The sequence below is a fragment of the Cryptomeria japonica genome, chromosome 4 (genome assembly GCF_030272615.1).
Source record: "Cryptomeria japonica chromosome 4, Sugi_1.0, whole genome shotgun sequence".
NCBI classification, from domain to species: Eukaryota; Viridiplantae; Streptophyta; class Pinopsida; order Cupressales; family Cupressaceae; genus Cryptomeria; species Cryptomeria japonica.
In genome coordinates this window covers 143344332-143372068 of record NC_081408.1, presented here as the reverse complement: position 1 = coordinate 143372068, position 27737 = coordinate 143344332, and the positions used below count along the sequence as shown (strand labels likewise).

At 34.0% G+C, this 27737-nt stretch overlaps 1 protein-coding gene across 1 annotated transcript; it reads left to right on the top strand.

Moving 5' to 3' along the window:
* Positions 1 to 864: 864 nt before the first annotated feature.
* LOC131074048 (peroxidase 5-like) lies at positions 865 to 27483 on the top strand. Its single transcript, XM_059218936.1, has 7 exons — positions 865 to 1067; positions 1177 to 1369; positions 2419 to 2435; positions 26297 to 26414; positions 26524 to 26715; positions 26817 to 26982; positions 27074 to 27483. The coding sequence occupies exons 1-7, from the start codon at positions 865 to 867 to the stop codon at positions 27481 to 27483; spliced, it is 1299 nt and encodes a 432-aa protein (XP_059074919.1).
* Positions 27484 to 27737: the final 254 nt, after the last annotated feature.

Here is a 27737-nt window from a genome sequence, read left to right as displayed (position 1 = left end):
ATTGTCTTACTTAGGTCATTAATATTTGTATCTCTCTTGTCTTATCCTTGCTATAAATCTGAATCATTTTCTATTTTATGGTACCAGATCATGGCTAGGAAAGCTAGAGGAGGTGGTCATATGGGTGGTCACAAAGGAGGTAGAGGTGGAGGATGGGTCCATGGTTCTGACCATCATAGTCCTCCAGCAGCACCCACTCATGAGAATGTAGAGCCAGAATAGTCAGTTCATCAGGAGTAGGAACAGTCTGTACATCAGAACTCTCCACATGTAGGAGAACATGTTTCCAAAAGGGCAGAGCTAAGATAGATGTTTCAAGAAGTTATGGCTAGGTTAGGCCAAAGGCCTGAGTTTGAACAACCTATTCATGTTCAGGTTGAAGAGCCGCTTCAACAGGTTTTAGGAGAGAGAGAAAGAGAAAGATCACCTAGGAGGGAGGAGATTCTAGCTGTCCGAGATCCACCTTCTTTGGGTCACATAAAGGACTTGATGAGGTCCAATCCTCCTTACTTTGATGGAATGGGTACTGGTCTTGCGGCAGAGACTTGGCTCATCGGTTTGGACCAGTGTTTCGCTATGTTTCCATACAATAGCAACACCATGGCAAGATGTGCTATTATGCATCTCAATAAATTTGCTTCAATCTGGTGGAGACTAAAGGAGGAGAAGATCGGTGTATACATTAACACCATCACATGGGAACTATTTCTGGAGAGATTCAGGGCATGATTTCTCTCACCCCAGTGGAGGCAGACTTGAGCAGATGAGTTTTATGCCTTGCATCAGTATGGGATGATAGTAGACCTGTATGAGCATAGGTTTTATGAGCTCAAACAATACACCGAAATTGGTAATGATGAGGCTATGCTTGTCCAAGATTTCCTGAGAGGTTTGAACGACCGTATCAGTGGAGGTGTGAGGGTATTCGAGCCAGCTTTAATGGAGATAGCTGTGGCGAAGGCCAGATTAGTTGAGCTGAACCTTAGTCGAGCACTTGGTGGTCAGACAAGTGTGCAGATAGGAAGTGCACCTACTAGTGGAAATAAACCTCGGGGAAATCAGTCCTAGTCAGCTACCACATTTAGAACTCCTCAAGCACCCACTAAGAGTGGGTAACAACAACAGCAATAGTCAAAACCAAAATAGTTCTAGGGCCAACAAGGTGGCAATTCTCAGTATAAGAAGGGTAGGAACTAGCAGAGGGGAAAACAGGGCCCTACAGGGCAGGCCTCGTAGAGTGCATCTTACGCCCCTAGCCAGGGAAGTTTCTAGCAATCTAGTGGACCGACAAGTAATAGAGGAGCTTTCTTCTCTTGTGGGAAGTTTGGTCATAGAGCTACACAGTGTCCTCAAAATGTCCACAACACAGGTAGTCAGAGGCCAGCAACATCTGAACCTACAGTAGGAGATGCAGGGAGGTCCCATAGAGTATTTGTAGTGGTAGATGACCACCAAGCTGATCATCAGGGTACAGTCATTGAGGCAGCAAGTATGTTGCATGGAACCCCTATCTTTGTACTTTTCAATTCTGGAGCATCTGATTCTTTTATTTCTTCATCCATTGTGGAGCGGTGCAGACTTACGTCTGCTAAGTAGGCGGATAAGTGGCAAGTAGAGTTGGCTACAGGTGTCCGTGTTTCTGTAGATGCCTTTATTCCTAGTTGTGAGTTGAAATTAGGAACCATAGTTACTTCAGTTGACCTTCGGGTTATTCCTTTGGGATCTTATGGAGTTGTATTGGGGATGGATTGGCTGTCATCTCACAGTGCTCATGTAGATTGTCGCAAGAAGACAGTAGTGTGTTTAGATGACCTTGGCAGAGAAGTGGAGATTGTTGGAGTACAGAGGTCGATATCCCCGCGTATGATCTCTGCTATGCAACTTAAGCGGTGCATGCATAGAGGATGTCAGCTTTTTGCAATCACTCTTGAGGAATTAGATGAGTTAGAGAGGCAAGAAATCACTCTTGATAGTCACCCTATTCTTAGAGAGTATGCAGACATGTTTCCATTGGATATTCCTGGTATGCCTCCGAAGCGAGATATAGACTTTCATGTTGATTTGGTTCTTGGTGCAGAACCTATTTCGAGAGCACCATATTAGATGACTACTCAGGAGTTAAGAGAGTTGAAATTGCAGATAGAAGAGTTATTAGCCAAGGGATTCATTCATCCTAGTGTTTTCCCTTGGGGTGCGCCTATTATCTTTGTTAAGAAGAAAGATGGTTCTCTTCGGTTATGCATTGATTACTGACAGCTGAATAAGGTAACCATCCAGAATAGATATCCATTGCCTCGTATAGATGACTTTTTTTATCTGGTTAAGGGAGCCAAGGTGTTCTCTGAGATTGACTTGAAGTCTGGATACCATCAATTGCGCATTCAGGATGCAGACATTCATAAGACAATGTTTCATACTCGTTATGGTCACTATGAGTTCACAGTGGTGCCATTTGGGTTGACGAACGCACCTTCAGTTTTCATGAGCTTAATGAATGGGGTTTTTCACACCTACCTTGATCGTTTCATCATTGTATTCTTGGATGACATTCTGATTTATTCTAGATCTATGGAGGAGCATGAGGGTCACTTAAGTCAGGTATTGCAATGCTTAAGGGAAAATAAACTCTATGCCAATTTAGAAAAGTGTGACTTCTTCCAGACTAAGGTGAACTATATTGGTCATGTGGTTTCAAGAGAAGGTATATCTATGGATCCTTCAAAGATCCAAGCCATTGTTGATTGGCCAACGCTGACCAACATTTCAGAAGTTAGGAGTTTTATGGGTTTGGCCGGATATTATCGTCGCTTTGTTGAAGGCTTTTCCCGGATAGGACACCCGATTACTTCTCTTCAGAGAAAAGGGAAGAAGTTTGTTTGGTTAGAACAGTGTGAAGCGGCTTTTAAGACCTTGAAGGAACTCCTTGTCAGTGCTCTGATTTTGGTAGTTCCTGATCCATCTAGAGATTTTATGGTATGCACAGATGCCTCTTTGGAAGGTATAGGTACAATACTTATGCAGGATGGACGTGTGGTTGCTTATGAGTTTCGCAAACTCAAGAACCATGAGTTGAACTATCCAATTCATGATTTAGAGTTGGTAGTTGTAGTTCATGCTTTGGTTAGATGGTGGCATTTCCTGTTAGGGCGTCAGTTTGAGCTACATAGTGATCACCGTAGTTTGCAGTATATATTCACACAGCCAAACTTGAATGCTCGACAACAAAGATGGATGTAATTCTTCTGCGAATATGATTTTGAGGTTCGTTATATTCAGGGCAAAGAGAACGTAGTAGCAGATGCTTTGAGTCATAGGTGGCATGAAGTTTCAGCATTATCCCTTGGAGTAGACTTAAGAGAGAGAATTCTTGGAGTTCTTCCTCAAGATACTTGGTATCAAGATGTTAGAGCTGTGATAGAGTCCGGAAGGCCTTTAGAGGGTAGATTTTCTACGTATAACCTTGATGCAGATGGACTTCTTCGTCACCATGGATAGATCTATGTACCTCCCTTGGAGGGTCTTCATGTTTTCATCATGATCAAGGCCCATCGTGCACCTTATTTGGCACATCCAGGTGTCAAGAAGATGCATGCAGATCTTAGATAGATTTATCATTGGGTGGGTATGAAACGGGACATTGCTGATTTTGTCTCGAAGTGTTTAGAGTGTCAGCAAGTGAAGGCAGAGCATCAGCACCCAGCAGGGCTTTTGCAGCCTAATCTAGTACCAGATTGGAAATGGGATATCATTTCCATGGATTTCATTGTTGGTTTGCTTGTCTCTTCACGTCGTCGTGATGCCATCATTGTCATAGTCGATAGATTGACTAAGGTTGCTCATTTTGTTCCTATTCGAGCTTCCTACACAGTAGTAGTGGTGGCACGAGTCTTCTTAGAAGAAGTAGTGAGATTGCATGGGATTCCGAGATAGATCATATCTGATAGAGATCCTATCTTTACCTTAGCATTGTGGACCTCACTACAGCATCCTTTGGGGACTCAGTTGAATTTTAGTTCAGCTTATCATCCAGAGACAGATGGTCAGACAGAGAGAGTGAATTAGGTATTAGAGGACATGCTTCACATGTATGTGATGGACCAATAGTCACACTGGGAGGACTATATATATCTAATGGAGTTTTCTTATAACAATGGTTATCATAGCTCCATAGGTATGTCCCCCTTTCAGGCATTATATGGTCATCCTTGCCACACTCCTTTGAGTTGGGATCGGTTAGAGGACAGGGTGCTTATAGGACCGGATATTCTTTGGGAGATGGAGCAGCAGGTAGATAGGATTCATGAGCATTTAGTAGCAGCACAGGATAGACAAAAGAAGTATGCAGATGCTCATAGGATAGATCATTAGTTTTTTGTTGGCGATCATGTATTCTTGAGAGTGTGTCCGCGTAAGAGTCCGATCCGTTATGGAAAGGGATCTAAGTTGGCACCTCTGTTTGTTGGACCTTTTGAGATCCTTGAGAGGATAGGACATGTTGCCTACCATCTTGCCTTGCCACCGAGTCTATCCCGCATCCACGATGTCTTTCATGTTTCAGTTCTTCAGCCTTATCATCTAGATGTGACACATGTTCTTGATTGGAACTCTTTGCAAGTCGAGGACGGGTAGCTTTCCATGGAACCCGTACGCATTCTTTAGCATCGGGATTTGATCCTCAGGGGTCGTACCATCGACCAAGTAAGGGTCCTATGGGACCCAAATGATGAGACCTCAGTGACTTGGGAGGATGCAACAAAGATGAGAGAACTGTATTCTTATTTATTTTAGGCTTCCAGGAGTAAGCCTAGTTTTGGGGGGGAGAATGTAGTACCCCTACTAGTTTGAACTCATTAGACTCATATTTTATTATTGGTTTTTTTTCAATGGATACATTACCATGATATGTTATTCAGATTTTTATGACATTATGCTTTATTTGGAGATGAGATGTATAATTTATCTGTAGTATTTCAGTACTTGTGATTTATGGCATTTTATGTATTATTGCTATGTACTAACATTTTACTTTATTTATGCAATGTGGAATTATATGTTGTGTGTTTGTGAGTGTATTGGATGCAAGGGGATGATTTTCCTTCACTCATTTCGGTGAGACAGGGAACATCATGATTCTCTTTCATCGGTGTGTGTACCATGTTTTCTATATTATATATATATATATATATATATATATATATATATATATATATATATATATATATATATATATATATATATATATATATATGCATGTGTGGTTCGGTGATGCAGGATATTGCAGATACAAGTATCGGGTAGGTACGGGGTATCATCTCCACCTGGCTTCACAGGTCTGAGCGTGCCTTATATTTTTTGATGGAAGTGGAGGAGATAGTAGTTGACCCTATGTTACTCAGTTACACTCGTATGAGTGTCATCAGTCGGTCATCTTGTCAGTTAGTTCGATCTTTCTATTTTGAAATTTTATCTTTTATGGGAAATTGCTTGAGATTTGTTTAATTTGAGTGTTTTAGTGCATTTAATTAATTAATTAATTAAGTTTATGAAATTGTCTCATTATTGTATTGTTTATGCATTGAGATTATAAATTTGGTTAATTAAAGAAATTATTAAATTAAGCTGCATGGTATTAAATATATATATATATATATATATATATATTTTAAATAAATTATATTAATTGTATTTAGTATTTTTTAAAATTATAATTAAATAAATGAATAAAAGGATTAATTAGAATTAAAATATTGTTTTAATTCTTTATTTAGAAAATTAATTAATGTGCATGAGAAAAGAAAAGAAAGAATAATGCTTTTTTTTAATTATTGCATGTGATAAATTTAGAAAATAAAATAAAAATTACTATTATTCTAAATTTACGTTTTTTGTGAAAAAGCTATTGAACCTAGAATTTTAGTTTAAATAGGGGTTAGGTCTTTATTTTAGGATAGACAGGGACACAAAGGAACAGGTCAAGAATTTAGGTGAAGGAATTTATTGGAAGTTATTGAAGGGATTAAGGGCTCTTCTAGAAATTTCTTCTAGGAAAGCTATACCAGGTTGGATGAATTCTTAGTTGTGGGTTTTTAGTAAATATTTCTATTCTTCTCTGATTGATGTGTGTGTGTAAAGTTATTTTTAAATACAAACCCTCTTCTGGTGAATTCAAGTTTTGTTTGAAAATTCATGCCTGATGTGTCTTTCTTGTTTATGGGAAGAATGTAATTTGGGAAAATATAGGAAAATTATTATAGAAAATTTGTCAAGTTTTTATGGTGCATGGAAATTGCACGATTTAGGAGAAAGGGTATTTACCTGAGAAAATTATCCTCTCTTGTTTGATTTGTTCTGATAGTTTTTCAAAATAATTGTACCTATATGGGAATTGTTGATCACTTAAGGAATAAATTTAAATTTGAATTAAATATATGAGTATCTAATTTTTTTTTAAAAAGGTTACAGAATTTTATTGAATTTGGGTATTTATGTTTATGCTGTTGAAAGAGTTTTGATAAATAGTAATTTTTTTTTTTTTTGTGGTTTTAAAAATTAAAAAAAAAAAAAAAAAGACTGCCATATGGCAGCAACGCTGCCTTAGCGTAGTATTGTTAGTGTTTAATGTTATTTTTAGTTTTTAAATTGTATTTATTATTTGAATTGTTATTTCAAAAAATAAAAAATAAAAATAAATTAATAAATTAATAAATAAATAATATTATAATGTTAATGTGTTTATATATATATATATATATATATATATATATATATATATATATTTATATAGTTGTTTAATTTTTATTTGTCAATTTAAATATATTTTTTTTCAATAAAGAATTTAGAATTTAGTAATTTTTATAATTTTAAATTCGATATACATATTGGAAATACATTAGGAGATTAATACATATGTAAATTTGTTTTACTTTATTGGACAAATGTCAAGTTTATGTATTAAATAGTGGTAAATTCTTGTTATTTGGAAATTCGTAAATTGCATGTTATTTATGCTTTGGCTGTTTTTAAGGAAAGATTTCTTGTAATAGGATCTAACATATATTGTGTTCTCAGTCAAGTTTTATTTCATTGCAATTTTGGTTAAATTGTCATTGTGTCCTATGTTATTATTTCTCCTAGACCAAGTGTTGTTGTATAACGTATTTGATATGAGTCATTGTGTGTTTTTGTCCAAATGGTCAATCTTGGGTTGGTATTTGTGTATCCTTCACCTGTGCTTGTCAGGATTGTTTATGGTTGCTTGTTTCGCCATAGAATTCTCGTAGAGAGAAACATTTCCTATTAGTGTCCTAGGAGAGAGAGTGGCTTTCGAGTGGGGGTCGCGCCCAAAGTGGATGATAGGATAACTTGTCGAAAGTTAGTTAAAAAGTGATAAACTAATAATTTATTAGGGGGTGGGTAGATTAAATATTAATTAAGATAAATGTACCTCGTGCATAGGTGAGTGCTTGTACAGGGCTCATAATGTTACAAGAAGGCCTGGAATGGCAAACTTACCACCTTGTCTTCACGAAAGGATTGGTAGGGTCTGCATGAGACTTAGTTGGAACCGGAGGCTCGGGAGAGGTTACCAGGAGAAACCCGAGTATGGGGGCAGGACCCATGGAGGCTGTACCATGGTAACCATCAAGCTATGCAATGACACTCTCTTCTTAGAGTCACTAGTGTTTTGTGAGTTGTGTTACATGGATGGTTGCAAAGTCTTGTAGTCCTTTTGTACTTGTCTTACTTTGCTTGCTTGAGGGTTTTCTACTATCTCCTAGCACGGTCGGGTGGTTCCATTTCGGGATCACATGGTCGGATGGTAGTGGCACTTCCCATTGAATGTTCTGGATTATATCTTTAGGCGAGGAAAGGCTTCGCTGGTGTTTCTTGGATTGTGGTTTATGTACCAGCTCGTGTTTGAGATCATTGTTCAGTTGAGACCTTATGGTCATTGTATCAGACTTTTATGTAACGCTGATATTATATCTTTGTAACCAATGGTATTATTGAAAGCCATGTATTTATGGATATTGTAATATTATTATGTCAGTGAAATGAATGTTATTGTTTTGATCTTATGTTTAAATGGTTTATGGAAATTGGATACATTGGAATACTTTTATTTCTTTATTGTGAAATTTGGATGTAGGTGTAATTTAAAACTTAAGTATTCAATTTATCTAATTAAATGGATTAACTGTGGTTTTAATATAATCTATGAAATTAATCTTCATTGGTTACCCTTAGGAAAACTTATGATAAACTTCTGTTGTGTTGATAAACATGCAATGGTTATAGTTAGTGCACTTAATCTTTAAAAAAAAATTATTTCACCCTCTAGTTGCCTAGTTGTGTTGTTTTCCTTTAGGGTTCCTGGCGGGGCATTACATGGCCTACCATGATAAAATCCTTATTGTTGATAATCTCAGAAGACACAGTTTTTACTTGTCAATATATGTGTTCTATGTGAGAATGAAGAAGAAACTATCGACCACATTAGATTTCATTGCTAGTACTCTTGGAATGTGATACAAATAGTTTCCCACATGTTCCTTGTTGAGTGGGTTTGGAATGGAAAATTAAAGGATTTTGTTTTAGGATGGTATCCCCCAACAAATTATCCCCTTATTAGAGAGCTCTATTGGTAGGATTTTTTCAATAATGGCTAGTACCTATGCAAAGAAAGGAAAACTTGGATGAATCAACCATTGATAATATAAAATCATGTGGAAAAATAATAATTCAACAACGAATAAACAATTTGAGTAGCATTATCTTAAAAATGCATGTAATCAAATAAAATGTGTCCATTAAAATTTTAATTACGTGAAATAAATTAATTTTTTAAAAGAGTAAATATGTATTTTGATGCTAACTTTTGAATATATGGAATCGAATCACAACCATCATTTAATATCTAACCAAATAGAAAAAATTAAACCCTTGCCAAGAGTAGATAGTTTTTATGTCATGTGATTATTAAGATATCAAATATACTTATTATAATCAACTTCTAGTGGAAGTCAATGATGAAAAATGGATACACTACTCGACACATTTAAAGCATACAAATATCCTAATATCTATAGGGGCCTAAATAATTCATGGGATTTATAGACCTATGTGGTTTAAAGGAAAGTCAAAGTTGCATTCTTAGTAGATTCTAGGTTACATTCATTACCAAAGCCTTAGATGCTTCTAATTACTATTTTGATTTAGAATGAGAACAAATATTAACATTTATTTGTCTTGAGTTGACTACAACAAAGAGAAGAGCCTTTCAATATTTATATGAAGTGGATAACTATCATTTATTTGTAACAATCATTAGATTTGAAAACTTCAGAGGCCATAATAATAAATGAGAGAAATGATGAAGATAATTATTTGGTAGTCCTATTTTTTTATTAAGTAAAACAGGCTTTTAACAAACCCTAATTTATCACAAAATTATTGAATTCTAGTAGAACGAGATTGTATAGGATATAGAACCAACACAGTCTTAGAAACAACAACAAAAATTTAAAAAATAACAAAAAATCTAAGAAAAAAGAGGCAATTTAACTATTACCCTACATAGTATTGACATAGTTGACAATTCTAATAGGCTCTAACATTTATATCATTAATGTCATGTTCTCCAAATGTAAGTAGTGTCCATTTTCATTTGTATTTGTGGTCTATCCATAAAAGTTTTCCCTTTTTTTTTGTTTTTCATAAGTTGTGGAATGTTAGATTTATTTCTTGATATTTTTATTTCTAAGTAGAAAACCATCACATTGTTGCAAACTATTCCCATATACTTTTTTAAAGATATAGTAGAAGAGAGAAGTACTAATGATTTCCTCATTGGTAATAATATTGGTGAAATTGTAATATAGCTTCTAAATTCTATATTTTAGAGACACATCTAAATGTTGGAGCCCAAACAAATTTTTTGTAGTGGATTGTAGTAAACAAAACTCTTATTTTTGGCACTTTCTTATATAAATTCAAATAATGGGCTCAAATAATATTTTTCTATAATTTGAATGATACTTAAGGGAGAATGAGTTTTTATTGATATACCTAGTAAGAGTAGCATGGGTACTAGTAACACCAACAATAAGACCCAAATATGTAATAGATTCTTGGGATGGACATTAGGAATTTAGTTGTGGGTGACCCAATTAGGGCTGTCAAGAGATTCAAACTAGTGGGTATCTTACTTAATAGAATTGACAATCTTTTAAAACAATAGAAAATGGGCTTTTGGGTTCAACCTAATAAAAGGATTAAAATTATCAAGAAGATATATTTTTGATTTATCATCCATAAAATTAGCACAAAACATTAAATTCTTAATGAAGTGGATTTAGGCCTTCTTTGTAGAGGTTTTATTCACATTTCTAAGGGATGTAGGGGAAACAATAGGGAATTTCCTTTATCATAGTGCCCAAATGTCCTTAATTATCTTAGAAAGGGAAGGAGTCAAAGTCTCCACATTATTACAAAATTTGCAAATAATCTTACTGGGGGCTAGTGAATTTCATAGATGGAGAGAGTAGAATAAATAAATTAGAGCCTAGTGAATGGAAATTTTGGCCTGGTTGAGAAGTTCCGTTATTAACTGTTATAGGGAGTTGAGAAGGAAAAAGAATAAAATCATTTAAAATAATTGCAACATTAAGGATATTCACATACCTATACCTACTCCCCCCTTTCATCTTTTCCTCTCCCTATATACTTAATTCCTGTTGAGATTGAGTTTGATTTTTAAGTATTTCTACTCCTCCCACTTTCCATTTCTTCGACTCCCTTCTACTCCCATCAGCTAACTCCAGTTCCCATCCTATATATCATAATCCTTAGCATATCTATATGTACTTTTCCCACTCCCAAATCCTTATAGTATCCACCTACCACCTTCTCTCCTTCCTATTCATTGTCCATAATTTATTTTTATCATCACTCTTCTACTATTTACATTTTCCAATATCCCCTACATTAATAATGTTCACCTAGCCATCCCACTCCACTCTATCTATCATTAGCCATCACTACTCTACCATACCCCAATAAATTTTAGACCGCAATAATGCCACATCCCTTGCTAGGCATGTAAAAATGTGTTGATTTTTTAATACATCTCATCTCACCTCAAACTAGTTATACACACTATTAGGTTGATATCTCTCTAAGAAATAGGTGTATTTTCTAATCTAGTACCTTATCATAGCATATTAAAAATAACACATTGGCAAAATAATCTTATCCCTCCCTCTATGTCCACTAAGTGATTTCATCCCTCTATAACTCTTACAAAACACTTTTCTAGATATCTACATCACCTATATTACTAAACAACACGTAATAAGCTACCACCCAAACTCATAAGGCTTTCTAGAATCCATGTAAATTCCATCCTTCATATGTTGAAGCACCACAATTTTCTCCAACACCCTTACCTATAATAGTTTGGTGTGGTTTATTTTCTATCCATTTCTATTTTACAACATGTAAATCTCTATTAAGATGTTATATTCATGATCCCCATATAGACTATGGCCTATCCTACCACATATTTTCTATACAACTTACAAACAAGATCTTTTATTTTTATCAACTCTTGTCAAGTGGTATAATTCCACAAAAAAGAGATATAATAAAAAAGGATAGTTATACCACAAACCCTCTATATCTATCAAAATTTAGGGCCATACTTGTATATAGTATTTTTTCTCTCCCAAATAGCAATATCAAAGTTATGACCATATTTAGTTATGACCTATACAATAATTAGGTCCTAATCAACACCTTGAGGATCTACTACATGCCTTCTAATGTCACTACCATCTCTATAGTAGATAAATGAAACATGTTGTTCTCAAACTTCCATCTTTCTACTAGAACTATCAACATATCCTAATAAGCTCATATGGTTGGAATCTTTACTATCTACTGTAGTCTATAGGACTACAATATGACATGCTCTATATCACCAAATCCCTTCATTAGATTCAGCTCTCACAACGAGTCTCATGGCTATAACAAATCCTACACTTTCATCATGTGTTAAAGCCACCATCAATCTACTATCCTACATCTTTGCTAATTGTATACCCCTCCCATCTTCTATCCTCCTTTTTTTCTTATTCAAGCACCATTATGGCATTTTTCTATAAATATACTCTTTAGCCCATGCATCTATTTTATTCGATATTTCATCACTTGAAACATCTATGATTTTAGACAACACGTATACCTCATTCCTCCACATATAATCTTTTATGCATACACCCAATTTTTTATGCAACTATCACACTTTCAATGCATGCACTACACTTCATTATGTGCTAGGTTTTCATGCAACCATCACATTTTCCATATATGTGCAAAAGTTCTCTATATGTTCCACATATATCAATGTGTGAACTCAAACCCCCTAAACATGCTAGGTAAAGTTTTTCATGAATTAGCACTTGATTCTACTGTTCAACCCTTTCAACCCACATAAATGACCCTAAAAAGTTTAAAATACTTTTATTTTATATTTAGATAAATCACTAAAAGGGGCAATGCCCATTTAAATTAAAAAGTAAAGATAAAATTATTACATAATGTCAAAACTAACCATATTGCTAGAAATCCCACTAAATGGGCAACTTGCCATTCACAATATCCCAGCCCAAAAATGCTTGTTCTCAAATACATGCATTTTTACATTGCTATTACAACCCCCTAAACTCTACTAATCATCCATATTTTTGTTCGTTACATCTTTTATATGATAGTAAAGGGGCATATTAAGATAGCTATCTCTCCTTGACGTCTAATTTTTCATCACTTTCACAATTTCCTAGCCTTCTTCTAGTTTTGTGGCCTCCTTCTCTTCCATCAAAGTGGAATCAAAAGGGTCTTGCTCCACCATAGGGATACAGGGTATTTTTGTGGCTTCATTCTTTATATTTTCTATCTCAAACCTCCCTAAGGCCCCTATACTTGCAATTAGAGAATCCTCCACTACCAAGGATGAGTAAGAATCAATCTAGGAGTCTTCCAATGTCATTAAATTATCAACAATAGTAGCCCTATTTTCGTCCCTCTTATTTTGCCCTTTTGAGGCATTTTTTGTGTCATTTTCCCTTTGTCTCTCAATAGACCCCTCACTCAAATCAAGCTCTGAAACTTTGGAACTTTCTTTTTCTACCAAATAGATGTTAGGATCTTCCTCCTTCACCCTGAAGCTTCTCTTTGATAATTTCTTTTGATACATTGGGCTGCCTTATGACTTGTTTGGAAGAACAATCTACATCTAAACAAAATACCTTCATAGTCCACAGGTTGTACCCAACTCCCATTTGCAAATTTCAAACAAAGTTTTATGGGGGGAAATTTTTTCGCATCCATCTCCACAAGAATATGAACATAAGTAGTATGAATTAAATTGAAGGAATCCTCATCTAATCAATTTTTTTTACCTAAAGTGTTTCCAATAGCTTCAAATCAAGATTCTATCCAAAAATGTAACAGTTAATTGGGAAATATTTTCTATATTGGTGTCTTGTCAAAGGATTTATAGGACAGGTTGAAAGATGGATGCCAAGGTTTTCGCTCCAGAGGTCTGACCTCCTGCCCCAACAACTAGAAGGTTTTTGGCTTCTAAAACAAAAAGGTGCTAGTAAGGGCATCCGCTCATGTGGCCATACATGTAGCACTTTCAGCTTTGTAAATACAGAAGGCTCCCAGCCAGTAGGGGTTACACCCTACAACTAATCAAATAAATTTGATCAAACAGGTTTATGGGGAGACATAGTGTTGGTATGAACTAATCAACACATGTTATCCATAGTTTTCACCATGGATATAGTTGTTTATAGTGGTTCGAAAGAGGTGGGTTTTCCTTGCTACCACTTGGGTCATTCTCTCCTCACTAGTAGTCCTTATGACCACATGGGGAGACAAGCCCTTTAAACAAAAAGAGCCTATTGCTCAAGACACAAAAGTCACTAGTTCAATTTTAGTGCACCAATTGAAGTGTTTTCTATTCTATGAAAACAAGGCACATAATAAAGATCAAAAACCCTTTCTAAGGTCCTACAGCAAAGATCTATTAGTAGTTTGGATTGTTTCAAATGATCACCCCTTCCTGCAAGCACACAAGTTAGGTAAATTTTAGATCCAATAGACTTTGTGAAATAGGGGCCTTCAATAATGCATTTTTTTTACCAATTCAAACATCTGATTCATCACAAAAAAATACCACCTGTAAAATTTCAAGAAATTTCCAAAAATGTAGGAAAACCCAAAAAATTTGCTAATTTGCTCCAAAAATTATTTTTTTATGAAAAATCATAAAAAATTTATATAAAATGCAAAATGGATCCAAAAAATCTGAAATTTTTATTGGAAACTCTTGGCGACCTTCCAAACCTGCATAAAACAATTCCTGCAAAATTTCCAAGCAGTTTGTGAGATATGAGCAAAATAATACCAAACCCTAATTTTCAAAGATCCAACTTTTTAGGAATGATTTTGCATCAAATTTAAAATAAAAAAGAAAATCCATAACATTCACTAATTTTCACTCAAAATTAATTTTTTATGAAAAATAATAAATAATTCATATAAAATGCAAAATTGATCCAAAAAATCATAAATTTTTACTGAACACCTCTAATAATTTTTCTGACCTTTAAAACAAACTTGGTGCCAAAATTCAAAGCCGTTTGTGAGATCTGGTCAAAATAATAAAAACCCCTAATTTTTAAAGATCCAATTTTTAGGGAAATATTTTGCATCAAAATTAAAATAAAAAAGAACATATCATGTGTATAAATCATAGATATTCCAAAAATATAAGAAAAGCTAAATTATTTGCTAATTTTCTCTCAAAATTAATTTTTTATGAAAAATCATAAAAAAATCATGGAAAATGCAGATGTGCTCCAAAAATTATGAATTTTGGATTGAGAGTGTGTAATACTGTCCTAAACCTACAAAAAAAATTTGGTGCACAAATTATTATCCGTTTGTGAGATTAAATCAAATCTCTCCAAAATCTTAATTTTGTGTCCAAAACCCTAGCTGCACAAGGTTATTCTCCAAATTGTTTTATAAAATAGAAATATAGGGTTAGAAAAATCTGCAAAAGAAATACAGATCTAACAAAAATCCATGTCCCACCGGGCATCCCAAAATGTATATGGTTAAAAGTGGAAACAACAATATTGAAAGACTAAAGGAATTCAACCACAAAACCCTAGCCTAACAACAACAAATATCCACCATAACATATGAAGATTACCTAAGACAATGCAAATCAAATGAAATCACAAAGATTATACCATCACATGTCCAATAGGGTTTGGATCTCCATTCTTCCTATCTCCATTGATCTTGCTTGATATATTTGCTCTCAGATTTTATGTGTGCACAAGAGCTCAACAAAGAACAGAAATATGGTTGCAAGTAGATTTGATCACATATGAAAGTTTGAAAGCATAGTCGGATAGTCAATTGATCAGCGGGGGTTGATTAGCTGATTAGAATGATTAGGATTAATAATGAAGGAAGCATCTCCTTATATAGAAGACACTATAAGAAATGGATTGATAAGATTGAGAGGTGTAAAAGATAATTGGTTGGCTATGATTAGAAGGTAGGTAAAGAAAATAAGAAAATAATAAGATGGTAGGTAGTGTATGAATTAAGAGATGAATGACATGTGTCATGGATAGAAAAGACTAATGAATTAATTAAATAAATAAAGATTCATTTAATTAATAGAAGAAGTGGGATCAATTAAATAAATAAAAATATTTATTTAATTTAGGGAAAGGGGAATTTTAAAAAAAAAAATGTATTTATTTAAATGAGAAATAAGGCTAGAAGAGGATAAATGAATTAATTAATTAAATAAATATTTATTTAATTAATAAAAGAATTAGGCTAAATTAATTAAATAAATAAAATATTTATTTAATTAGACATGACAATTTTAGGTGTCTACACTACCTATAACCCTATAATTAAACCTTAGCTACAACTTGAACCCTAATTTAACCATAATTGAACCCTGTCCCTAAACTTAACCCTATCCCTAATTAAACTCTAAATCTTATCTAACCCCAACCCTAATCTACACCAAACCAAGATCCTAATTGAACTCTAATCCTAAATTCCTAACCCTAATGTAATTGAATCATAATCCTCATTTAATTCTAGTCCTAAACCTAACTATAATTACCCTAACCATAATTAAACTCTAATTATCTATAATGATAACCCTTAAACTTGATCCCTCTAATTGAATTTCAACCCTAACCTAACCCTAAACTTAATTTTAACAATAAAATTGAACCCTACCTACAACTTGAAACTTAATCTAACCTTAATTGAACCCTAAATCTAATTTGAACCCCAAGCACAATTCAATTTCAATCCTAATTTAAATCCAATCCTAATGCAATTGAATAATAACCCTAATTCTAAGCCTAATTGAACTTCAATATTACCCTTACCAATAGTTAAAACCCTCCCATAATCAAACCCTAACCTTGACAATATCCCTAATCCAGACGTAGTAAACCCTAACCCTAATTGAACCTATATTCTAACATAACCATAACCTTAATTAAACCTTAAACATAACCTTAAAATCAAGATTTATCATATAATCCTAACCATCGTGTCATGCTTAATCCTTAAACTCTAACCCTATTTGAATCCAAACACTAACTCTAACCGTAATTAAACCCTAAATGAATTGTAATACTAACCCTACTCTTGATTGAACACTATCCCTTTCCCTAATACTAATTCTAATTCAACCCCAACCCGTATCCCAAGCATTCTCTTAGAATAGTAATTCTAATTGTTGTGTAATGTTAACCCTAAACCTTATATGACCATGATTGAAACCTAACCATAACCTAACCCTAAACTTAAATCTAACCCTAATCCTAATTTAACTTTAATACTACTTTAACCCTAACACTAATGTAATTAAATTATAGCCCTGATTAAAATCTTGCCCTAACTATAATTGAACCCTTATGATAACCTAACCCTAAAATTAACCGTAACCATAATTAAACCCTATCTTGAACCTAAACTATAGCCTTAAAATTACCTTAACCTTAAATCTGACCTAACCTTGATACTATCCCTAATCTTTATGTTAACATAGTCCATAGCCCTAATTAAAGCTTCATCATAACCTTGAAAACATGCTTTATTATAGAGCCCTAACCTTAACACTAGGCTTTATCCTTAAACCTTGATCCATTTTTAATCATAACACTAACCCTAAACCTAATAAGACCTTAATTTAATTGTGATATTAACCCTACTCTTAATTGAACCCTAGCCCTAACTCTAATACTAATTCTAATTGAACCTCAATCATTACCCCAACCATTCTTCTAGAATAATAACCTTAATTATAGCCTAATTTTAACCCTAACCCTAACAATGATGTAAACCTTAGCCTTGAACATAATAGTAAACTTAACCATAACCCTAGCCATAATCCTAACAGTAATCCTAAATCCTAACCCTAACCATAATTCTAAACCTAAACCAAACCCTAACCTTGATGCGAACCCTAATCGTAGCCCTAACAATGATCTAAACCTTAACTCTAACCATAATACTAACCTTAACCCTAACCCTATTTGTAACCATAATATTGACCATTAAATAATGTTTTATAGGTACTATCATTAAATAAAGTCTAATATATATCTTACATTTTTGTACATGCTTTAATCTTGCAACACATATATATTTATTAAAAATAGTCTAAATGGATATATAAAATTTTATATATCTCTACATATTAATAATATAATTCAATTCAAGAAAAAGATACTATATAACTATATGTTGCATTTATTTTATGTTTTTCATGTCACATCACATGATTGCCACCAACATATATACCTTAAATTTTAATTTAATCCATATAAAATACGCTGAGAGATATCCTTCTCGAGACGCCTAATTTACTTTAGGGTGTAAAATTGATTAAAAATAGGTGCCCCGAGAAGGATATCTCTTGGCGTATTTAATATGGATTAAATTAAAATTTAAGGTATATATGCTAGTTTATTTATACCTATAAGATACATAGATAACTCTAATAACAAGGTTACTATTTATGCCAATTCATTTACTTAGCTTTTTTCATTAATTGTTGCATTTGTATAATTTCAACTAGGGTGGTTATCACTTCGTCATGGAGGTTACTATATACACTTATATTTTACTGACATCTATTTTTTATGTAGATACATTATTGGTGGTAATAAATTGATTTCTATATTATAGGTAGTGGTTTATATTCTTGGTTTTTGTACTATGGTTCTATACTATTTGGACTTATCAGTGCTTTAGTTGAATTTTTTTAATTGTGCATGGGTCATGGGTCATATTTAGTTATTATATAGTTATCATGATTCTATATTTCCCAAACATATTCATGTATGGATATATGCTTCATGAGTTACACAAACATATTTAAATATTCTTTCATAAAATTCAGCTAGGTAAATAATTATTTGATATTAATGGAATAGTTTCACTTATATATACGAATGTCAAATACTCAAGTCAAACCACTTAATTCTACTAAAATAATATATATAATGCTACATAATCATGATACCCATCAGACACATAAAATTTAACATATGAAGACAATAGAATCATTACTTGTTGCATTCATCTAACTTGAAATTGGTATCACATGCAAAATTCAATGCTAAATAATTTGTAGCCATATTCATAATTCATATTAATTAATATACTATCTAGTGGTCTCAGTGTTCAAGACTTCCACTCTTCAAATCTTTGTCATTATAGCTGAGGTTGGTTGGAAAATTGTTTCTAAAGGTGTGGACTGGTTGATTGCCATGAATTATAAGTATCTTCAAGGTAGAGATAAATAAACTATTTTTTAACTTGTGAAATCCTTCCCAGGTGTTGTTATGTCTAAGACAATCTGATAAAAACTAAATATATTCTTTTGAAAGGTATTCAATAGAAAGGTGGTAATGGTTGAAAGGTTGGTATCTAAACAGATCCTTGTGTTTCCTATGTCCACATGGAATTCCATATGATATGTTTAGCTATTCAAGGTATCCTTTATGAAAGGTATGGAATTTATATGATTGACTACTGGATTCCTGGTTCTTCCCTAACTAAGTGAAAATTCAAGATCTATTGGACTTTGATCTTCCTCTAAAGACAACAGTTGGGGAACTTCCTAGAATTATTATCAACTTCAAGTCCTTCAGGTTATATACTTTAGAAAGGTTGATCTTGGCCTCCTCTGAAGATACAAAGTACTCGATCTGTGAGAATGAAGAAGAAACTATAGACCACATTAGATTTCATTGCTAGTACTCTTGGAATGTGATACAAATAGTTTCCCACATGTTCCTTGTTGAGTAGGTTTGGAATGGAAACTTGAAGGATTTTGTTTTAGGATGGTATCCCCCATCAAATTATCCCCTTATTAGAGAGCTCTATTGGTAGGATTTTTTCCATAATGGCTAGTGCCTATGCAAAGAAAGGAAAACTTGGACGAATCAGCCATTGATAATATACAATCATGTGGAAAAAAAATAATTCAACAATGAATAAACAATCTGAGTAGCATTAGCTTAAAAATGCATGTAATCAAATAAAAATGTGTCCATTAATGTTTAAATACGTGAAATAAATTAAATTTTTAAAAGAGTAAATATGTATTTTGATGCTAACTTTTAAATATATGGAATCAAATCACAACCATCATTTAATATCTAACCAAATAGAAAAAATTAAATTCCGCCAAGAGTAAATAGTTTTTATGTCATGTGATTATTAAGATATAAAATATACTTATTATAATCAACTTCTACTGGAAGTCAATGATGAAAAATGGATACACTACTCCACACATTTAAAGCATACAAATATCCTACTATCTATAGGGGGCTCAATAATTCATGGGATTTATAGACCTATGTGGTTTAATGGAAAGTCAAAGTTCCATTGTTAGTAGATTCTAGGTTACATTCATTACCAAAGCTTTAGATGGTTCTAATTACTATTTTTATTTAGAATGAGAACAAATATTAATATTTATTTGTCTTGAGTTGACTACAACAAAGAGAAGAGCCTTTCAATATTTATATGAAGTGGATAACTATCATTGATTTCTAACAAGATCCCAATTCCTTATCCATACAAATTTTAATAGAATATTATTAGTTCATGAAACCTAAGTTCCCTATATTCCTTATAATCATTAGATTTGAAAACTTCAGAGGCCATAATAATAAATGAGAGAAATGCTAAAGATCATTATTTGGTAGTCCTATTTTTTTATTAAGTAAAAAAGGCTTTTAACAAACCGCAATTTATCACAAAATTATTGAATTCTAGTAGAACGAGACTATATAGGATATAGAACCAACACAGTCTTAGAAACACCAACAAAAATTTAAAAAATAACAAAAAATCTAAGAAAAAAGAGGCAATTTAACTATTACCCTACATAGTATTGACATAGTTGACAATTCTAATAGCCTCTAACATGTATATCATTAATTTCATGTTCTCCAAATGTAAGCAGTGTCCATTTTCATTTGTATTTGTGGTCTATCCATAATAGTTTTTCCTTTTTTTTGTTTTTCATAAGTTGTGGAATGTTAGATCGATTTCTAGATATTTTTATTTCTAAGTAGAAAACCATCACATTGTTGGAAACTATTCCCATAAACTTTTTTAAACATATAGTAGAAGAGAGAAGTACTAATGATTTAGTAGTTGGTAATAATATTGGTCAAATTGTAATATAGCTTATAAATTCTATATTTTAGAGACACATCTAAATGTTGGAGCCCAAACAAAATTTTTGTAGTGGATTGTAGTAAACAAAAGTCTTATTTTTGGCACTTTCTTATATAATTTCAAAGAATGGGCTCAAATAATATTTTTCTACAATTTGAATGATACTTAAGGGAGAATGATTTTTTATTGATATACCTAGTAAGAGTAGCATGGGTACTAGTAAGACCAACAATAAGACGCAAATATGTAATATATTCTTGGGATGGACATTAGGAATTTAGTTGTGGGTGACCCAATTAGGGTTGTTAAGAGATTCAAACTAGTGGGTATCTTACTTAATAGAATTGACAATCTTTTAAAAAAATAGAAAAAGGGATTTTGGGTTCAACTTAATAAAAGCATGTAAATTATCAAGAAGATATCTTTTTGATTTATCATCCATAAAATTAGCACAAAACATTAAATTCTTAATGAAGTGCGATTTAGGCCTTCTTTGTAGAGGTTTTATTCACATTTCTAAGGGATGTAGGGGAAACAATAGGGAATTCCCTTTATCATAGTGCCAAAATGTCCTTAATTAGTTTAGAAATGGAAGGAGTCAAAGTATCCACATTGTTACAAAAATTGCAAACAATCTTAGTGGGGGCTAGTGAATTTGATAGATGGAGAGAGTAGAATAAATAAATTAGACCCTACTGAATGGAAATTTTGGCCTGGTTGAGAAGTTCCGTTATTAACTATTGTAGGAAGTTGAGAAGGAAAAAGAATAAAATTATTTATGAAAAATATTGCAACATCAAGGATATTCACATACCTATACCTACTCCCCACCTCCATCTTTTCCTCCCCCTATATACTTAATTCCTGATGATATTGAGTCTAATTTGTAAGTATTTCTACTCCTCCCACTTGCCATTTCTTCGACTACCTTCTACTCCCATCAGCTAACTCCAGTTCCCATCCTATATATCATACTCCTTAGCATATCTATATGTACTTTCCGTCCCTCTCTCCCTCTGTGTCCACTAAGTGATTTCATCCCTCTATAACTCATACAAAACACTTGTCTAGAGATCTACATTACCTATATTACTAAACAACATGTAATAAGCTACCACCCAAATTTATAAGGCTTTCTAGAATCCATGTAAATTTCATCCTTCATATGTTTAAGCACCACAATTTTCTCCGACACCCTTACCTATAATAGTTTGGTGTGGTTTATTTTCTATCCATTTCTATTTTACAACATGTAAATCTCTATTAAGATGTTATATTCACGATCCTTATGTAGACTATGGCCTATCCTACCACATATTTTCTACACAACTTACAAAGATGATCAATAATTTTTATCAACTCTTGTCAAGTGGTATAATTCCACAAAAAAGAGATAGAATAAAAAAGGATAGCTATACCACAAACCCTCTATATCTATCAAAATTTAGGGCCATACTTGTATATAGTATTTTTTCTCTCCCAAATAGCAATATCAAAGTTATGACCATATTTAGTTATGACCTATACAATAATTAGGTCCTAATCAACACCTTGAGGATCTACGACATGCCTTCTAATGTCACTACCATCTCTATAGGAGTCTCATGGATATAACGAATCCTACACTTTCATCATGTGTTAAAGCCACCATCAAACTACTATCCTACATCTTTGCTAATCGTATACCCCTCCCATATTCTATCCTCCTTTTTTCTTATTCATGCACCATTATTGCATTTTTCTATAAATGTGCTCTTTAGCCCATGCATCTATTTTATTTGATATTTCATCACTTGAAACATCTATCATTTTAGACAACACATATACCTCATTCCTCCACATACAATCTTTTATGCATACACCCAGTTTTTTATGCAACTTCACACTTTCAATGCATGCACTGCACTTCGTTATGTGCTAGGTTTTCATGTATCCATCACATTTTACATATATGTGCAAAAGTTCTCTATATGTTCCACATCTATCAATGTGTGCGCTCAAACCCCCTACACATGCTAGGTAAAGTTTTCCATGAATTAGCACTTGATTCTACTACTCAACCCTTTCAACCCACATAAATGACCCTAAATGTTTAAAATAGTTTTATTTTATATTTAGATAAATCACTAAAAGGGCCAACACCCATTTAAATTAAAAAGTAAAGATAAAATCATTACATAATGTCAAATCTAGCCATATTGCTAGAAATCCCACTAGATGGGCAACTTGTCATTCACAATATCCCATCCCAAATACATGCATTTTTACATTGCTATTGCAACCCCCTAATCTCTACTAATCATCCATATTTTTGTTTGTTACATCTTTTATATGAGAGTAAAGGGGCATATTAAGAGATCTACCTCTGCTTGACATCTATTTTTTCTTCACTTTCACAATTTCCTAGCCTTCTTCTAGCTTTGTGGCCTCCTTCTGTTCCATCAATGTGGAATCAAAAAGGGCTTGCTCCACCATAGGGATACAGGGTATTTTTGTGGATTCATTCCTTATATTTTCTATCTCAAACCTCCATAAGGCCCCTATGCTTGCAATGGGAGAATCCCCCACTTCCAAAGATGAGTAAGAATCAATCTAGGAGTCTTCCAATGTCATAAAATTATCAACAATAGTAACCCTATTTTTTTCACTCTTATTTTGCCCTTTTGAGGCATTTTTTGAGTCATTTTCCCTATGTCTCTCAATAGATCCCTCAGTCAAATCAAGCTTTGAAACTTTGGAACTTTCATTTTCTACCAAATAGATGTTAGGATCTTCCTCCTTCACCATGAAGCCTATCTTTGATAGTTTCTTTTGATACGTTGGGCTGCCTTATGACCTGTTTGGAAGCACCGTCTACATCTAAACAAAATACCTTCATAGTCCACAGGTTGTACCCAACTCCCACTTGCAAATTTCAAACAAAGTTTTGTGGGAGGAAATTTTTTTTGCATCCATCTCCACAAGAATACGAACATAAGTAGTATGAATTAAATTGAAGGAATCCTCATCTAATCAATTTTTTTTACCTAAAGTGTTTCCAATAGCTTCAAATCAAGATTCTGTCCAAAAATGTAACAGTTAATTGGGAAATATTTTCTATATTGGTGTCTTGTCAAAGGATTTATAGGACAGGTTGAAAGATGGATGCCAAGGTTTTAGCAACAACAAATATTTATCTTCCTAGCTCCAATGATTCTCACACAAAACCTTTTTTTTGTCTTAAACACTATCAAAGATCACTACAAAGTAACCGCGAGCACTAGGGAATTTTTAGGATATTCCCATCCAAAATGGGGCTCCAAGAATCAGTAATCCATTTGTCTAAATCACCCAGGCTTGGCCACAAGCACCTAAATCTCCCAATCAGACCTTTCTCTGAGAAATTTTTTTCATTATCTGTTGTTTCATGCCCAGTATCGCCATCCAAACAAATAGTTGCCTTGCTCTCATAGGGCGAAATGCTCATCTTCCCTCTATCTACTCCATACAACCTAGACCACATCATTCCTATAGACTGCAAATGTCCCTTCCCATTACCCCCATTTTGTTCACTCCCGAGGGAATTCTCACCACACTACTCTCGATTAGCTATGTCTATCCTCTTTAGACCTCCACATAGAGAAGACACCAACATCACACTTCTCCGACGTAGGTATACTTGAGTTCCCCTATTTATGGGGGCACCTTGTTCCACCCTTATGCCCCATCCCCTATTTCAAGGATTGCTTATCATAGATAAAATCACCCCCAGTCCCAAACCCTTATGAGCTAGCAAACTAGTGCCTGGGTATGTCCTTCCTAACCCTATCAGATCCTGGAAATGAGCTAGACTCCCTTTTTACAAACTGAGATGCACATGAAACTCCATGATTTGAAGAAACCCTAGTTCCAACTTATTGCTGCAAACCACATCTATGGGATTTCTCACCACCCCGAGGAACACTAGATCCACAACCAAGACATTTTGAGCTAAAAAAATGACATTGGGAAAAGCCCTTACTTGCTTTGTCTAAAGCCACATCTCGGCAATAGCTTAAATTTGTTGGAGGACCCCTGCCTCTCGCAATAGACAAAACAAGCTCCTATTTCTGGCCATAAAAGGAAGCACAACCATTTTCCCTCCTATTTGGTTCACTACACACTATTTCCATCCACACCGAACGTTACCTATTCTACAAAATGTGAGTATCTGAAAATTTTTGGCAAGACCTTATGGGTTGGGAAGCACGGGAGACATGGTGCCATGACCGTTAAGGGTGACAAATGTTAAATGTTTGATATAATTAGTTTCTCAATACTTACTATTATCTTGGTACACTTTGATTTCTTGTATCATCTCACTAAATCCACTACGCTTATTCTCATCTCTAAAATTTACTATTTTCTTATGTGAAAATGAATAGTTTTCATGCTCCAACCCCATTTATTCACCCACTTTATTGCTTCTACAACCATTTCTCTATTTCACATCTATTATGCTCCATTTTCCCTCATCTACCCAATTTCCATCGTATTTTCCTTTTTCAAGAGTTCACTCATGCCCTCTTTTACATGCTTGACTATTTAAGGATATAACATCCTCTTTATCATATTTTATTTATTTGTTTTAAATTGAAAAGTCTTAATCTTCCATTTCTTCTTCAAGTGTATTATATTCTTATTCTATTTCACATATCTTATATTTTTTTTAAACATTGACTGATATATTTTTTTAAAATTTTAGAGCTCGACAAAACCTTTAACAAGAACCACGTTTCGTAATGTGAGAAGCCTTGATACTTCAACTATTTTCATTCTTTTCGCTTTTGATAATAAAACGACAAGCGCTTGTTATATATTGTTAACGTCATCTAGTTCGAAAGAATTTGTTTGACTTCTTCAAAGATTATAGTTATTGACGGCGTCGATTAAGGGAAGGATACATTAATGTATGTACTAGTCTCTTTGAACAAATCTGAAGGAGCACAGTAAAGTAGAAATAGAATGAGTTGAAGGATTTTCTTGTCTGGTTATGTTCGATTGCACGTAATAGATTATTGATTTAGGTCAAAATGCATGTTCGAGCAAGTGGAAATAGAAAGAGTCCAGATTGTAGATGAGTCCTAAGTGCCCAGTCTAAGCTGCAATCTATTGCTGATGTGACAGGCAAACCCAGCGTTAAAATGTTATCATCGTCTATTAGAACTTTTCAGAGCAGGACAGACAAAAACAAGGCCAGGTCATATTCTGTAAGCCGTGTTGACTTGATCAAATCAGCCCGGAGATGATGGTGTTAAATACCACATCCTTCTCTCCTCCTATACACCATAGCCAAAAGCGTTTTTATTCAATTTCTCCTCTCATCTAATAGAATTTCGACTACTATTTAGCTACTCTGAACTTAAATGGAAGCGAGTCTGCTTGTCATTCCTTTGGTCATACTATTTTTATCTACTTCAGCTAATGGGCATGGGTTGATGGTGGGTTATTATAGTCAAACCTGCCCTGAGGCCGAGGAGATCATCAGTGAAACTGTTGGCAAAGCTGTTAAAGCTAATCCTGGTGTAGCAGCTTCTCTTATAAGGATGCATTTCCACGATTGCTTTGTAAGAGTAAGTATTCTGCAAGATTCTCATATTGAATTTCATCACTTATTTCATGATAATCATGATTGATTATTTAAGAACAATATTAAAAACAACGACGGATGATGAATTGCAGGGTTGCGATGGATCAATTCTCCTTGATTCTACAGAAGGCAATACAGCGGAGAAGGACCATCCGGCCAATAACCCAAGTCTAAGGGGCTACGACATAATTGATGAAGCCAAGTCCAAACTGGAAGCCAAATGTCCCGGCGTCGTTTCTTGTGCCGACGTAGTTGCATTCGCTGCAAGAGATAGTGCTTACCAAGTATGTTATATTCAATTAATAATAATGAAATTTGGATTATACAGAAAGTTAATAATAGAGCATTAATAGCTTATCATATATCACAATGAATGTAAATTCAGGCTGGTGGGTTTAGTTGGGCGGTTGAAGGTGGACGAAGAGACGGAAGGATATCACACCAATCAGATGTCTCGGAAAATCTTCCTCCTCCTTCATTTGATGTAAACCAGTTGACACGACTTTTTGCTTCAAAGAAATTGTCGCAGGAGGAGATGGTCACTATCTCAGGTACACTTGCATATTCCCTAATAACGCTTAATAAATTGATTATATTGGCTATCGATTATATCTAATATAAATAATCTCACTGCTCTTGCAGGGGCACATTCAATTGGGGTTTCTCACTGCGCTTCATTCACCGGAGATCGTCTGTACAACTTCAGCGGCAGAGGTGGTCAAGATCCTTCGATGGACTCTCACTATGCTCTTCAGCTAAAGGCCAAATGCCCCCCTTCAAATCCGTCTAACGTCGTTGTTCGACTGGATCCTCTCACTCCCACTAATTTGGACGTGAAATACTACGTCGATTTGCAATACAAGCGTGGACTGTTGAAATCTGATCAAACGTTGATGTCAAATGATGCCACCTCCAGACAGGTCAATATAAACGCCCAGTATGCCAATGTTTGGAGGAAAAACTTTGGAAGGGCAATGGTAAAGATGGGTACAATTGACGTGTTGACAGGATCGCAGGGAGAGATAAGGAAACAGTGCCATGCCCCGAACTAGATTCAACTGCCGTTGCTCTATTTGTTTTATGCCATTCTTTAATTGCATCATTCTTGTATACCAAGGATATTTCCTTGCAATTTTTTTCTGTGTTAAAGATGCCACAAACAAATTGATATTTTTGCGCATACTCACTACTACATAGAGGGGGCATTTGAGACGTTTATTTAAGACAATATATTATTACTGTCTTAAATACACGTTTAAGTTTAACTTATACTTTTTATTGTTTAATTGTCTTAAATTAAGACAAT

Coding starts and splice junctions, on each gene's coding strand:
- LOC131074048 (XM_059218936.1), top strand. CDS start 865: ATGCTTGTCCAAGATTTCCTGAGAGGTTTGAACGACCGTATCAGTGGA. Junction 1,068..1,176: donor CCTCGGGGAAATCAGTCCTA/GTCAGCTACCAC, acceptor GGCAATTCTCAG/TATAAGAAGGGTAGGAACTA. Junction 26,415..26,523: donor TCCACGATTGCTTTGTAAGA/GTAAGTATTCTG, acceptor GATGAATTGCAG/GGTTGCGATGGATCAATTCT.